This window comes from Vulpes vulpes, chromosome 15 (assembly GCF_048418805.1).
Source record: "Vulpes vulpes isolate BD-2025 chromosome 15, VulVul3, whole genome shotgun sequence".
Taxonomy (NCBI): Eukaryota; Metazoa; Chordata; class Mammalia; order Carnivora; family Canidae; genus Vulpes; species Vulpes vulpes.
This window is the reverse complement of record NC_132794.1, coordinates 68,636,471-68,652,272: the sequence shown is the minus strand read 5'-3', so window position 1 is coordinate 68,652,272 and position 15,802 is coordinate 68,636,471. Positions and strand designations below refer to the sequence as shown.

General features: G+C 37.9%; 1 protein-coding gene and 1 long non-coding RNA gene across 2 annotated transcripts; both read left to right on the top strand.

Annotated features, from left to right (window-relative positions):
• The first annotated feature begins 45 nt into the window (after positions 1-45).
• LOC140595808 (uncharacterized) lies at positions 46-1,597 on the top strand. Its single transcript, XR_011997687.1, has 2 exons — positions 46-118; positions 948-1,597. It is a non-coding gene; the product is annotated as an uncharacterized lncRNA (long non-coding RNA).
• A 2,175-nt stretch (positions 1,598-3,772) lies between these two features.
• PCLAF (PCNA clamp associated factor) lies at positions 3,773-15,079 on the top strand. Its single transcript, XM_026006277.2, has 4 exons — positions 3,773-3,990; positions 4,368-4,448; positions 7,522-7,684; positions 14,078-15,079. Exons 1-4 carry the CDS (start codon positions 3,798-3,800, stop codon positions 14,121-14,123), a joined length of 483 nt encoding a protein of 160 aa, XP_025862062.1. The 5' UTR covers positions 3,773-3,797; the 3' UTR covers positions 14,124-15,079.
• The last annotated feature ends 723 nt before the right edge of the window (positions 15,080-15,802 follow it).

Sequence of the window (15,802 nt, the reverse complement as noted above, 5' to 3'; positions counted from 1 at the left end):
TCTAATGCTAGATGCTTGCTGCTAAAACCTCTTTGTTTATTTTTTAAGCCAGGTCTTTTCCAGGAGGCTCAAGACAACCCGAAAAGCTCAAGGGGAGGCGGGAACTTTAATAAAACAGGTACTGGGATTTGGCTTTCAAGGATTTCCACCTAAATTCCCTAGTGAAAAAAAGTTTGTTTTTTTTTTTTTTTTACTTCTGTAATACTTTTTTTTCTCTGTCAACAATGTCCTTTTAAATTTTTTTTTTTAACTTTAAATTACTGTTAGTTGGGAGCACCTGGATGGCACAGTGGGTTAAGTGCCCTCTGGACAAGTCACGATCTCAGGGTCCTGCTCAACCGAGAGTCTACTTCTCCCACTCCCTCTGCCTAACCCACTCCCCGCCCCAGCTTTCTCTCTCTCTGTCAAATAAATTAAATACTTTTTTGAAATTGCATTTAAGGTGCAGTATAATATTAGTTTCAGACGTACAATATAGTGATTCAACACTTAATGTAACACCTGGTGTTTATCACAAGTTCATTTCTTAATTCTCATCACCTTTTTAACCCATCCTCCATTCTGCAGTGGTTTTATATTTTCTTAAAAATTTATTGATTTATTTTAGAGAGAGCAAAAGGGGGAGGGGCAGAGGGAGAGAATATCTCAAGCAGACTCCCCACTGAGCAGGGAGCCTGAAAGTAAGGCTCAATCTTGAAACCCTGAGATCATGACCTGAGCTGAAATCAAGAGTCTGAGGCTTACCACTTAATGGACTGACCCACCCAGGCACCCCTTGCAGTGATTTTTTAAAAAGTCAAAGTATTTCAACCTGAGAAGACTAGACTTTTATGAGTTTCATTCCATTGGACAATGGACTGGGGAAAATTAGCCAGACTATTCTGGAGAACTTAATATCCTCTGATATATTTCATCAATAAATTTTTCTAACGATTTTATTTTTTTAGTAATCTCCACACCCAACATGGGGCTCAAAATCACAACCCTGATATCAAGAATTGTACTCCACTAAGCCCACCAGGCACCCATCAATAAATTTAATTGACTGACTTTTTGTTACATTTACAGATTCTTCATTCCCATTAGGTAATGTAGACTAAGCAATTGCATTATTGGATCCTGCTTCACTGTTTTATATTAATATTTTCATTGACATAAATAATCAAAATTATATAAGTATTGATTTACATTGGATGTAGATTGCCTTTGTTATTAATTTAGAAAACATTATTTTATAGCTTGAAAAAAACAAATTCTCTGTGAATGTATGTTAATAGTGGGTACAAATTTTGTTTCTTCATAAAAATATGCTACATTTCATATTAATATAACATACCCAAATTGTTTACCTGTTTCTGTATCTGTTCAGTTCCCATAATTTGAATGTTAACTTCTTGGAGACAAACTATCACAAGATTGTTTCTACAATAGGACTTAGTACATCATATAAATTATGAAATTATTAGGTTCTCAAGAATAAAGTATTCTTTTACATAAAGCATATGTTAATGATTGTAATCTCTAATTTGTAATGTACATAATGTAATGCAATGCAATTTACAGTCATTATCGTTTATTAAAATGCATTTCTGCCTGAGCAAAGCAAGTGTACTTATTTAACATGACTTAAGATATTCCTTTGCATAAATTTAGGCAGATATTTCATACATATCTACTACAACTTTTCTTTTTTTTTTTTTTTAAAGATTTTATTTATTTATTCATCACACACACACACACACACACACACACACACACACAGAGACAAGCAGAGACATAGGCAGAGGGAGAAGCAGGCCCCATGCAGGGAGCCTGACATGGGACTGGATCCCGGTCTCCAGGATCACGTCCTGGGCTGAAGGCAGTGCTAAACTGCTGAGCCACCCGGGCTGCCCCTACTACAACTTTTCATAATGCTCTAGGCCTTTGAAATGTTCAAATTCACACCACACAATTCTCTGTGTTTCTTTTTTAAATTTTTTCTTCTCTGTGTTTTAACTAAAGGAGAAGCACTTCCTCTAAGCAAACGTTTATTTTTTTGTTTTTTTTCAAAGCAAACGTTTAAATTAAGAATTTTTGCTAGACATCACTGCTTGCTTCCTAATTTTTTACCTTAATATGCATTCTTCCCTGTTGTTAAAAGACAAACATACAAATGCAGCTATAGTAATAGATTGCTCCTCCGTGCAAGGTATATTTGCAATTCTTTCCAGCCATTTACTTGTGAACTAAGAGAAAAGACCAGCAGAATCTCTATGCTATCTAAACTCCACTGGAATCTGAGATATGAGTTTGAATTAAGTAATTCAGGCCTTTGTAGAAGCCACTTGAACTGAAAAAGAGATAATGTGTATTGAAGAATGATTGTGTATTGAGATGGACATGATGACAAAGAAGAAAGGAAGACCCTGGGGCTTGTTGATTTTTCTGATAGGAATTCTAATATAGTCTTAGACTCCAAGGCTTTTTTTTTTTTTTTTAACGATTTTATTTATTCATGAGAGACACAGAGAGGCAGAGACACAGGCAGAGAGAGAAGCCAGCTCCCTGCGGGGAGCCTAATGTGGGACTCGATCCCAAGACCCTGGGATCACTACCTTAGCTCAAACGCTAAGCCAGGTGCCCTAGATTCCAAGGCTTAAACAAAGCTACAGGTAATTTCCAATACGTTTCCTATTATAATATAATTAATAGAATCAGAATACAATTAACATATAATTTCACCTGTTGTCTAGATCCTTTAATCCTTTTTTCAAAATCCTTTAATTCTAAAACAGTAAGTATTTGTTGATTCTGTTGAAGTACTGAGAAGGCTATTTTCCACAAGTTCAAGCATAATTTATTGGAGAGAATTGATGCCCTGCTTACATTTTCAGGATTGCCTTTCAAGTGAGCATTTAACAAAATACATCCCAAGGCAATTTCATCTGATTATGTTATGTTTATGTTTCATGCATGGTTTTGAGATTGAAAATCACTCCCCAGAGATACTGTAATTATAAGATAGGCATAGGGATAGAATATAGTTGTGAGCTCTTATTCTAGCATCATAATCACTGTATGCCAGGGATGTACCCTTGGCACATTCCGCATTTTTTAAAAATATTTTATTTTTAAGTTATCTCTACACGGAGGTGAGGCTCAAATCCACAACCCCAAGGTCAGGAGTTGCATGCTCCACTGGCCGAGCCAGCCAGGCACCTTGACATTTGCCGTATTTGGAATGGAACTCTGAGAGCATATAGATCTCGGGAAGCTCTTTTGTTACTTTGTTACTTTTTATGTGTATGTATATACAATCCATTCAGTTTTTTTCTTCGTTTCACACCATACTAAAAACGTAGAAAAGTCCTCTAAATAAATTACCTTCCTTTTCTAACATTCCGTAGAATTATTTTGTTATGGACCCGGTAGAGAGAGTTTGTGTGAGGTTTAAAAAAAAAGAAAAAGAAAAAAGTTCTTTATTTTGATTTGCTTTTAAAACTCAGCTTTATTTCAAGTTTCTTTTTCTGGAGTCAGTCATTATGGATTTAACCCTGTAGTACCTTTTGTTATAATTCGCTGTTTCCTGGGTGGTCTTTCCGAAGCAGGCCCACTTCCCCAGCTCATCCTCTCAGCCCCGACTCTTAGGGCATCCCAGGGGAGAGCCTTGGCACCACCCACTTAAGGCGGGTACGAATCACAGGCTTCTGCAAAAGTTGATGGATGGGACCGTACTGACACCCCCCACCCCCCCACCCCCTGCGCTGTCATCGCTGGACACTGGTGATTGGCTGTGGGCGGAGGGCGCGGGACCAATGGGAGTGGCTTCCCGAGGGAGCCGGTGGAGCGCGCGGGAAAGAGACGGATATAAACCGTGGCGGGAGATTTCGCTTTCGGGTCCTTGTGCAGTTAAACACCCTCGGTTGGAAAGTCGGTTGATTGCTCTCATCTCGCGTTTGAACATGGTGCGGACAAAAGCGGACAGTGTCCCAGGCACCTACAGAAAAGGTGAGGTGGTGGAGCACGGCAGTGCAGGGAGGGGGAAGGGGGGGGGAAGGGTGTTTTCCGGGCAGCCCCGCGCTGGGCGGGAGAGGCCGGGGTTCGCCACCGCCCAGGTGAGCCAGACTGGTCCAGCCGTTCTGGAAGCAACGGGCGGCCTGGCCCGTTTACCAGGAGCGGGGAGTGGTGTGGAGGGGCGGGGGGGGGGGGGGGATGGGGAGTGTGGAATAGTTAGTAGGGGTGGGGAGGGTGTCCTGCTGTTCTGGATCGAGGGGCTCTTCTCTCCAAGCGGCAGGGTTGGGACTGTGTTGAGAACGTGGCTTTGAAGCTGGGCGTCGGAACCTTACTGCCCCTCTGTTTAATGCTCTCCTTTTGCCTCTCTGCAGTGGTGGCTTCGCGAGCCCCCAGGAAGGTGCTTGGTTCCTCTACTTCTGCCACTAACTCCACATCGCTTTCATCGAGGAAAGGTAAAACAAAACAAAACAAAAACCCCCAAACAAACAAAAAACCGCCCCTGCAACTCCTGGAGAAACCTTCACAAAAGCAGGGGATCAGGCCTGGTACCACAGTTCTCCTGACCTGCAAGCCCCCTGACCCACAGTGGAATTTATTTTTCCTGAGATCCTCATACCAGAATTTCTTCCTTGCCCTATGATATAATGAGGGGACCTTGACCTCTTGGCCAGTTGGGGTATAAAGGTGGGGGTCCCGAGGAAAAGAATCTCAAACCTCGGCATTAGGAACAGACATGGTTTATCTTGAAATCTATTTTTCTTTTCTGGTTTAGCTTTTTTTATTTTTAATATTGGCAGATGGCTTTTTCCTGTAAGAGGCTATTTAGGCTCCCCTTCACTAGATTAAGAATTAGGACCATAGTTGACAGTGCTAATCACATTGTCTTCTTATGTAAACGTTTTCATTTTTATTTCTGCATATATTTTTGGTTTTTGTTTGTTTTTTTAGCATTGTGTATGTGTGTGTGTGTGTGTGTGTGTGTGTTTTCCAACTGTGCAGTTCCTGATACTGCCTTTGGGACATTAGGAGGGAAAATTTGGCCATGGAAATAGCTTCACACTGCTCCTTCTGTGCAAGGAGAGGTTGAGAAAATACCGTGCCATCTGGTGCTTCATTCCTCTCCTAGGAAGTTGAGCAGTTAGGAAGATTAATTCCACAAGGCCTAATTAAGAACATACAGGGGAGCACCGTGAACTTCACAGGTTCTTAAGTTAACTTCCCCCAGTTCTAAATATTTCATTAGAAAATATTTACTAATGTACTCTCTTTAGATAAAAGAGCTGTAGGTCAAAAGTTTTGAAAGGTGATTAATTTACTGAGCATATCCTATATAATTACATTCCAATTAGCGCCACATCCCATTGTCTCGTCCACTGTTGAACCACCAGAACCAACTGAATAGGCCCTTGACATGTTGGCCAAATGCACCCTAAGGCATTTTATAGATCTTTACTTTTTGTATGTAAGCTCTACACCCAATATGAGGCTTGAATCGGGACTTTAAGTTCAAAAGTTGCATACTCTACCCACTAGCCGGTTAGGTGCCCCAATAGATCTCTATTGTTGTTTTTGTAAGATTTTATTCGTAAGTAATCTCTGAACCCAACATGGGGCTCATAATCACAACCCTGAGATCAAGAGTTGCATGTTAAAAAAAAAATCATCTGTTTCACCAACTGAGCCAGGAGGCAACCACTGATCTCTATTTTTAATCAACTATATGAAATTCGTAACAATCTCATTTTAAGTGACATTTAAGCTCAGGTTACATACTTGGGTAAAAGTCACAATTAAATCAGCAGAGCTGGGTTTGAATTCTTGTTTTGTTTTGTATTTCTATTTATCTGAGAGACCAAGCACAAGTGTGTGTGTGTGGGGAAGGGCAAAGGGAGAGAGAGAGATATGCAGACTCCCTGTTGAGCAAGGACCCTGAGATCATGACCTGAGCCAAAATCAAAGTCAGACCCTGGGTGACTGAGCCACCCAGGTGCCCTTAGCTGGGTTTGAATTCTATGCTGAGCTAACTATTGCTGCTGTAGCTCACTTTCTAAGTAATTAAAGCATTCCTCTAAGTTTCCTTTGGGAAAATTGTGAACCAAAGGATCGATCGTTCTTTTCCCTTTTCTTTTCTTTTCTTTCTTTTCTTCTTTTCTTTTCTTTCTTTCTTTTTCTTTCTCTTTCTCTCTTCTTTCTTTTTCTTTCTTTCTTCTCTTTCTTTTTTTCTTTTTTTCTCTTTCTTTCTCTCTTCTCTTCTCTTCTCTTCTCTTCTCTTCTCTTCTCTTCTCTCCTTCCTTCCCCCCTTCCTTCCTTCCTTCTTAGATATTGAGAGGGCAGGGAGGGACAGAGGAGAGGGAGAGAGAAACTCCAAGCAGACTCCATTCTGATTGCGGTCATCACCTGGCTTGATCTCAGGACCCTGATATCAGGACCTGAGCCGAAACCGAGTCAGACCCTCAACAGACTGTGCCACCTGGCACCCCGGATCACTATTTTTCAAAAGCTTACTTGTACTTTTAAAAAAGATTTAAAAACTTCAGACAGTATATATGGAAGCAACTTTATAACGGTTTGTGACAAATATGTTTAAAGCAAAAGGTATATGTAGTGGCTCAGTAATTTGCTCATCTTGGTTAGAATAAATCATTACTTCATAAAGAGGCGGAAACTTTTCCTCCATATTACTGTTTTAATTTTTTTTTATTTTTTATTTATTTATTTATTTTTTAATTTTTATTTATTTATGATAGTCACACAGAGAGAGAGAGAGAGAGAGGCAGAGAGTCACAGGCAGAGGGAGAAGCAGGCTCCATGCACCGGGAGCCCGACGTGGGATTCGATCCCGGGTCTCCAGGATCACGCCCTGGGCCAAAGGCAGGCGCCAAACTGCTGCGCCACCCAGGGATCCCCTTTAATTTTTTTTTAATCCGGAATTGGGGCACCTGGTTGGCTCAGTTGCTAAAGCATGCGACTCTTGATCTCAGAGTCATGAGTTTAAGCCCTGTGTTAGGTGTAGAGCTTACTTAAAAAAAAAAAAAAGAATTGGATTAACTGAACAGGAGCCAAGGGCTCTGAAAAATGAAACCTATTTTTGTGGAAACTTTCACATTGCTCTATATTTAGGTGCTTTATCTAAATGACCTTGTTAAGTAAAATTTTGATGGTTTATACTATACCTCATATTAGGAAAAAATGTGTTAAATTTTAGTATGACAATGCAGAAGACTACTTAAATAGCTCTGTGGATAGATTATAAAAAATATTTTCCAGTTGTAAAAATACTGTTAATTTTATTTTCCTAGGACAAAGGATAACTCTAACAAAATATTATTACACATTGTATTATAACAATGTATAATATGCTATTGACTGAATAAAGCTTTATCATCTCACATTTTCTAATTAGTTTAAGATGGATGTAATACCACTTAATACCCTGTAGATTTAATATTAAATAATTGTTTCTCTTTAAGGAATGGCAATTGCACCCTTAGTTCTTATTTAGTTCCGTCTGTTTATATTTTATAGTTGAAAATAAGTATGCAGGAGGGAATCCGGTTTGTGTACGCCCAACTCCCAAGTGGCAAAAAGGAATTGGAGAATTCTTCAGGCTGTCTCCTAAAGATTCTGAAAAAGAAAATCGCATTCCTGAAGAGGCAGGAAGTAGTGGCTTAGGAAAAGCAAAAAGAAAGTAAGTTATATTCTGGAATATAAAGAAAATATGTATATTTTTAAAATAAAAGACAAGGGAATATTGAGTAACTTTATAGTTTCTTCTTGAAGTCATAAGAAAACACAAACCAGAGGTTTTTTTAAAAAAACTTGTGCTTATCTCTTATTCTGAGTCACTCCCAAATTTCAAACATCAGTGAAAGGTATTATTTTTACTCATTTCAGTCACTCAAAGAGGATCAATTCCCAATCAGACAGACACTAAGTGCTTTGTTATTAACTATGAACTTCTTGCTTTATTCTTTCATTCTACTGCTTTATTTTCTATACTTTTTTTTTCTTTTTAAAGATTTTATTTATTTATTCATGAGAGGCCCAGAAAGAGAGAGAGGCAGAGACACAGGCAGAGGGAGAAGCAGGCTCCATGCAGGAAGCCTGACGTGGGACTCGATCCCGGGTCCCCAGGATCACACCCCAGGCTGCAGGCGGCGCTAAACCGCTGCGCCACCGAGGCTGCCCTATACTTTTTTTTTTTCTAAAAAGCAATTTTTATGTTGGTTTTTCCAGCATCAATTCTACTAACTCAGCCTCTCAGAAAATTACTAGTTCCACTTCCACAAGAAATAAATAACCAATATAGAAAACTTGGAAAACATATAAATCCCTATCACTTTGAAAACCACGATATCGGGATTCCTGGGTGGTGCAGCGGTTTGGCGCCTGCCTTTGGCCCAGGGCGCGATCCTGGAGGCCCGGGATCGAATCCCACGTCGGGCTCCCGGTGCATGGAGCCTGCTTCTCCCTCTGCCTGTGTCTCTGCCTCTCTCTCTATCTCTGTGACTATCATAAATAAATAAAAATTAAAAAAAAAATAAAAAAAGAAAACCACGATACCATGTGTATTTTCTTTACAGTTTAAGTAAGCTGTATGCCCAGTATGGAGCCCAGCATGGGGCTTGAACTCATAAGCCTGAGATCAAGATCTGAGCTGAGATCAAGAGTGGATGCTTAACTGACTGAGCCACCCAGGAGCCCCAAGTGTACAAACTTTGTTAAAAAGATAATTAAATCAAGGCACCTGGGTGGCTCAGTGGTTAAGCATCTGCCTTCAGCTCGGATTTTGATCCCAGAATCCTGGATCACGTCCCACATTGGGGTCCCTCCTCAGTGGGGAGCCTGCTTCTCCCTCTCCTTCTGCTACTCCCCTGCTTGTGCTCTCGCTCTCTGTCAAATAAATAAAATCTTTTTAAAAATATAATTAAATCATGCTTTTGAAGCTTTTAATGTCAGGAATATGCTCATGATAAATATTAAACAGAAATTCTGCATATAGAGGTACAGTTTTTATGGTGTAAAAACATGTATAAACAGACCAGATGTCAATAGTGATTATGTCTGGGTATAAACTTCTCTTTATATTCATTTTGTGCTACAAACTTTCAACAACAAACATACTTTTAAGAATCAGGAAAAAAGGGACGCCTGGGTGGCTCAGCAGTTGAATGTCTGCCTTCAGCTCAGGGCATGATCCTGGAGTTCCAGGATCAAGTCCCACATCGGGCTCCCTGCATGGAGCCTGCTTCTCCCTCTGCCTATGTCTCTGCCTCTCTGTGTCTCTCATGAATAAATAAATAAAATCTTTAAAAGAAAAAAAAAGAATCACGAAAAAAATAATGCCACTTGGGAAAAAAGGCAAAGAAAACTTGCTTTTAAAAAATAGAGTTGTGGGGATCCCTGGGTGGCGCAGCGGTTTGGCGCCTGCCTTTGGCCCAGGGTGCGATCCTGGAGACCCGGGATCGAATCCCACATCGGGCTCCCGGTGCATGGAGCCTGCTGCTCCCTCTGCCTGTGTCTCTGCCTCTCTCTCTCTCTCTCTCTCTCTCTGTGACTATCATAAGTAAATAAAAATTAAAAAAAAAATGAAGTTGTAAGTAATAGAATCCAGGCTCTCTAAACAATTTTGAAAAATTGTGTTTCAAAAACAAATTATTTGACTGGAGGTATAAGGAATGGTGAGCATGGTGGGCAGATGGTGCCATGCCACTGTCATTTTGATGCTCCCTGGTTTGAGACCATGCTAGCTACTTCTGTACCAGCCAGGAGCCTATGATCTTCCAGTGCACCAAGTAGCAAGTTTGACCCAGGGCACAATGACCAACATGGGTAAGGGGATGATGGTCAGGCTCTGTCTGGGGCTGCTACTTCTGGCACTGCTTCTATCCACACAGATTTATTCACACGTTCTTTTAACCAGCACACCAGGTCCTCTGTTTGAACCCACAATGTCCACCTGTGCCCTACAGTCATGGCCACAAGTCAGAATGGCCATTTTCCTTGTGGTCTTGCTTGCCCTTCCCCATCTCTACTGTTAAACAGAGCCAGGCCCTACTGTTCACTAACACATATGTTTTTTAAGATTTTTTTTTTTTACAATTTTTAAGATCACGTCCTGAGCCGAAGGCAGATGCTCAACCACTGAGCTATCCAGGTGTCCTGCTAATGCATTTTCTAAAGTCCAATCCATATGGTGACTAGAAAAGTCCAGTGTGACCAGGAAAACACAGGTCTCCATCATATCTACTAATTCCACTCTTTGTTTTATTAACACAGAAAATGTGAGAGTCCCCACTTGGACTGACAGAACATCTGAAGGATTTGACTAGATAACGAATACCAATATTAAATCTGCTGAAGGTTCACATACAAGACTGAAGAGAGACATTGAAAATTAATGATGTGACAGAAATCAAGAAATATGACACTTAAAACTTAAGAAATATGGACACTTAAAAGTCTACCTTGATAATAAGAATAACTTCACTTTAATCTAGAGAAAAGGGATATGCTGCAAAATGGAAATTGGGTTTTTACATTGATTTATGAAATTTAGAAGGCCATAAAATGATTAGGTTCTATAAAAAGCTTCCATGAAGCTATTTATGTACATTGGAAGGAACCACCAGGTGTTATTTTAAATCCTCTGTGTATTATTTCAGCAGTCCGAATTTAATGCTGACATACTCTACATGAAGTTTTACATTGTTCAGTTTTCATTGTTCTCTTGGGAACTCCTTCCTCTGGGGCTTTAGAATTGACATTGCATCTGACTTCATGTAATAATTGACATGTTCTACTACAAATCTAAGCACGAGTAATTTTTGGATATATGCTTAAAAGTCAAATGACAGGTATTTTCCTATCACACATTCCCATCCAGTAAGAATGCCAGATTTGTTTGATTTGGATCACTTAACTGGACTCCAAAGATAAGAAATTCATTGACTTTAACCAATCTTAAATTCTGCCATTTATTTATTTCTGCATTTTTTAAATAACTTTTTACAACTTAAAAATATATTTTGAAGGCATATTTGACAAATATTGAAATTAAGATACAAAGATATGAAGGAGGCAAAAATAATGTATATTAGGTATTTGGGAAGTGAACATAGGAGTCTTGCGTGTGTGTGTGTATATATATATGTGTATATATATATATATATATATATTTTTTTTTTTTTTGAGAAAGAGCATGAGTGGGGAGAGGAGCAGAGGGAAAGGGACAAGCAGACTCTGCACTGAGCACAGAGCCTGATGTGGGAGGCTTGATCCCAAGATCCTGAGATCATGACCTGAGCTAAAATTAAAAGTTGGATGTTCAACCAACTGAGCCACCCAGGTGCCCCAAGACTTGCCTATATTAAATTCACAACTCTTTTGTGCTCTTTCTGTGAATACGTTTTTAAACACTTTATGAATCAGAATAGCTACATTTGGAAAACTTTCTATATCAGTATTTTTTGATAGTTAGAATTGATTCTAAACCTAGGTTGCCTGATTCTGGAATGTAAAACTTTTACAACTGCCTTGATGTATGGAAATTTTTCTAGAAATAGACACTCCATGAAATATTTGATTCACATATTAACACACTGATGCTCAGATTTTACAGTATCCAATATGGCTATAGTAGGCTTAATATGTCTTAAACCAGTATTTGTCATTTTTAGAAACCCATAGGAGAACAATCAGATCCAACAGATCTCAAGCTATGTGGGATCTATGGGTGTGAATGAACATTCCCTTCATATCTGAACACCATACATCTGTTTGGGATTGTACATTGTGTTTGGAATTGATTTCCATGGAACACAAACTAAATGGCTGAAAGAGCAACTAAAACAAAGTATTTGGATTACAAAATGATGCTTATGCATATAAAATTTTAAGAATTCAATACTGTTCATAAGATCATTTAATAAATGTTTATTGAGTGCTTGCCATCCATGTTACAAGATATATATATATATATATATATATATATATTTTTTTTTTTTTTTTTTTTTTTTTTTTTTTTTTGCAATCTTTACACCCAGTGTGGGGCTTAAATTCACAACCTCAAGGTCAAGGGTCACATGTTCTTCCGACTGAGCCAGCCAGGCTCCCCTGTTATGAGATATCTAAAAGGAATGTCAAACTCTAGAGCAGTGATTAAATTTTAGACTTTGTTGCTATGTCACTTTTACGATTTCAGGTTTCAATAAAAATCAACAATGAATGGGATACATTTTTAGATAAAGCCTTTTAACAGACTTGCTTTCATGATTCCTGTCAGTTTCTTTTAGTTCCCTGTCACTGTCTGGCAACATTCTTCCTTGTTCTTTCCCGTTCTAATATGACAGGCTAATAGTCAATATTAGCTCTAGAATATATTACAACCCTCTTGAATTATTTGTGACTTCCACTAAGAAAACAAAACAATATGGCCAAATATGGCATACCATTGACCATTACTGATCATCATAGCAATGAAATATAGATTACAAGCTTTCAATTATATGGAGAAAGATTACATGCATATTCTCATAAAGAACTTTGATCCATGGTATAATAAAATTTGTGACATAAAACTAGGTAGTAGAGGTTAATACTATTCCTTTAGACCTCTTTCTTAGATTTGTTTTTGTTTAGGAGAGTTGTAATTAACTCTTTATTGATAGTAAATCAATAGATTTGCTTTTTTTTTTTTTTTTAGATTTGCTTTTGATAGTAGATAACATCAGGGTTTTTAAAAATATTTTATTTATTTATTCATGAGAGACACAGAGAGAGAGAGGCAGAGACACAGGCAGAGGGAGAAGCAGGCTCCATGCAGGGGCCCGAATATGGGACTAGATCCCGGGACTCCAGGATCACGCCCTGGGACAAAGGCAGGCGCTAAACCCTTGAGCCACCCAGGGATCCCCCGCTGAGCCACCCAGGGATCCCGATAACTATCAGTTTATCAGAAAGACTTCTGGTATAAACTCTATAATCTGAAACATGACTATTCGTACATCTTTATTTTTCTCACAAGGGCAGGGTAAATTCCCTTCAGTTGCATGGGGAAAGTCAGAATCAAGAAAGACTATCTACTTTAAATCTTGAATAGAGCTATATAGTGCATAAAGTACAGCAGGTTCTTGCAAAAAAAAAAAAAAAAGGAAGCTTGTTCTTGATAATATTTCATTTGTTGATGTAACTTCCAGGAAAATACAATGAAGACCTCTTGGTAATCTAATAGTAGGTAAGTCGATGATAGTCTCGTACCAAGTCAGAATACCTTTGTTTTAGCTTCCTTCTTTCACTACCTAGCTCTATGACTATTTAAGCTTATGGGACCTAATTTGAAAACTGTTTATTTTAGAATAGATTTCCCAGATCTTCATCTGCTCTAAAAAATTCTGACTTATGTCAGAAAAGTTTGCAATTGACTTTTCTCTATAATACATATAATGAGTACAAAATGGCTCTGGGGTAACATAAATTAATTTTCAAAAGCTACAACTATCATATACCAACTTAACCAATTTTGAGATTTTTCCAATTAGGTAATAGGTCTATATGGTTCAAAAGGCTATATCGTCAAATATAGCATCTTGCTATATTTTCTCTACTCAAATGGATTGGTTGATTTTTTTTTGCCATTTTTTATAAAGGTTTTATTTATTTGAGAGAGCAGGGGGGAGAGGGGTAAAGAGAAAGAAGCAGACTCCCCCCTGAGCAGGGAGCCCAACCTGGGCTCAATCAAATGACCTTGGGATCATGACCTGAGCCAAAGAGACACTTAAACGACTGAGCCATCCAGGCACCCCACTTTTTATGCTTTTCATTATCACACAAAGAGATTTCTTTTTTTAATAAAAATGGCAACATATCCTAAAGGAGAAATACTGATTTGACAAAATTTTATTGCTCTAATACTTGAAATTTGTAGGTGTTTGTCAACCAATAGAGTTTAATTTTCTCTATTTCTTTCACTTAACAAGACACATTACAGTATTAATTTTCATGATTTATGTAAGGTGATAACTACTTTTTTTTAAACAGTTGATACTCAAGTGACTATTGAAGTTCTCTATTCTTTCCACAGAGCACGTCCTTTGCCACCTGATCACTCAGATGACGAAAAAGAATAGAACTTTCATAATTCATCCTTGACTAATGTGTCCTGTTTATTATTCTAGGATGTAAATTTGCATAAATGTATTTGTTCCAATTAGTTTTGTTGAATAGGCATTTAATTTTAAAAATGAGGCTTACATACAGTTACCCTAAAGCAAGTGATTATGATATTAGAGACTTTGTAAAATTAATTATGGTTACTTAGCTTAGTATTCAGCATAATGCAGTATTTGGTTTCTTTTACCTGTTGTTATTAAGCTTCTTGTTCTTGCTAAAAATTAATCATTGCATGGTGTTCCAATTATGAATCTGCTGTGTTTGAGATTTGCTTAGATCTTTGTACCACTGCCATTTTTATTGGCATTTGATTATTGGAATGGTGCCATATTTTCATTCCTTTTATTTGCTTTAGGAAGCAGAGTTAGATTTTTGCACATTAAAAAATTCAGTATTAATTAAACTGAACTTATACCCTTTTTAAGAAAGAGGGCCAAAGATGCAATGTTGAAAAATTTGGACGGCTATGTATCTTTTCCTTAAGGGCAATTTGGCTTGAAGATTAAACAGTTGATAAAGCTTCTAACAAAACAGATAAAATACTAGCATACAATTAGACAAGAATATTTTATAGACTACATTAAAAGAGAGAACTTTTCCTAGAATATGCCTTTGATTTAGTATCATAAAATATTACCCTTTGGGCTTATAATTTTAAAGTTGGAAATCAATAAAACATGAAAGGCAACATGCCATAAACCTAGAGATCTGTCTAGAATCCTTAGAGCTACCATTATATATTTTAAGATAACCAGGGGTGTAATTAGAGGTGGGTACAATATAACTTAGTAACTGATATTACTTACTCATCATACTTTTTGCTCCCTGACCTCCTGTTGTCAAAATTAACCATGTTTTAACAAGTGTTTTCCTGAACTTTATTTTTAATAAATGAGTACTTATTTTCACAACAGACTGTCCATTTGTGTGCTTCCTGAGATTATATCCTACTAGATACTTCTTTTTTCCTTACAAATACAAATCAGTGCATTGATCTGATTTTATCCATTTCTAAACTAAGTTCTGATGATTGTAGATTATATTTTTTGCTTTGTCTTTTAGAGATGGATATTAAGCAGAATGTTGCTGAATTAAGAGTCACATATTTTTAAAAGATTTTATTTATTTATTCATGATAGACACAGAGAGAGAGAGAGATAGGCAGAGACACAGAGGGAGACGGAGGTTCCCAGCAAGGAGCCCGATGTGGGACTCCATCCCAGGACCCCAGGATCCCGCCCTGAGCCAAAGGCAAATGCTCAACCACAGAGTCACTCAGGCATTCCGAGAGTCAAATTTTTATCCTAAGTACTTCCTTAATAATTAGGCTTCATATTAAGGAGTAGCTCAAATGAACTCTATTAAAGTCAAGTTTTGATGGATCTGAAATCCGATTTGCTATTTTTCACTGATGGAAAGAGAAACTTTATGGTGCTGTGTCTAATGAAGTTGAATTAGGTAATTGCTACCAAATACACGACATATGATAATGTGTTTAGTTAGCAGAGATTCCATGTAATGTTTCCTTGTTAAAGTTTTTGTAAAATATAGGTTGGCAATTTAACCTCTTCTAAATATAAGGTAAGTACAGACTGTTTCCACCAAAAACTGAATCAAAAGGTAAAATTTATACATT

Coding starts and splice junctions, on each gene's coding strand:
- PCLAF (XM_026006277.2), top strand. CDS start 3,798: ATGGGAGTGGCTTCCCGAGGGAGCCGGTGGAGCGCGCGGGAAAGAGAC. Junction 3,991..4,367: donor CCCAGGCACCTACAGAAAAG/GTGAGGTGGTGG, acceptor GCCTCTCTGCAG/TGGTGGCTTCGCGAGCCCCC. Junction 7,685..14,077: donor TTAGGAAAAGCAAAAAGAAA/GTAAGTTATATT, acceptor TTCTTTCCACAG/AGCACGTCCTTTGCCACCTG.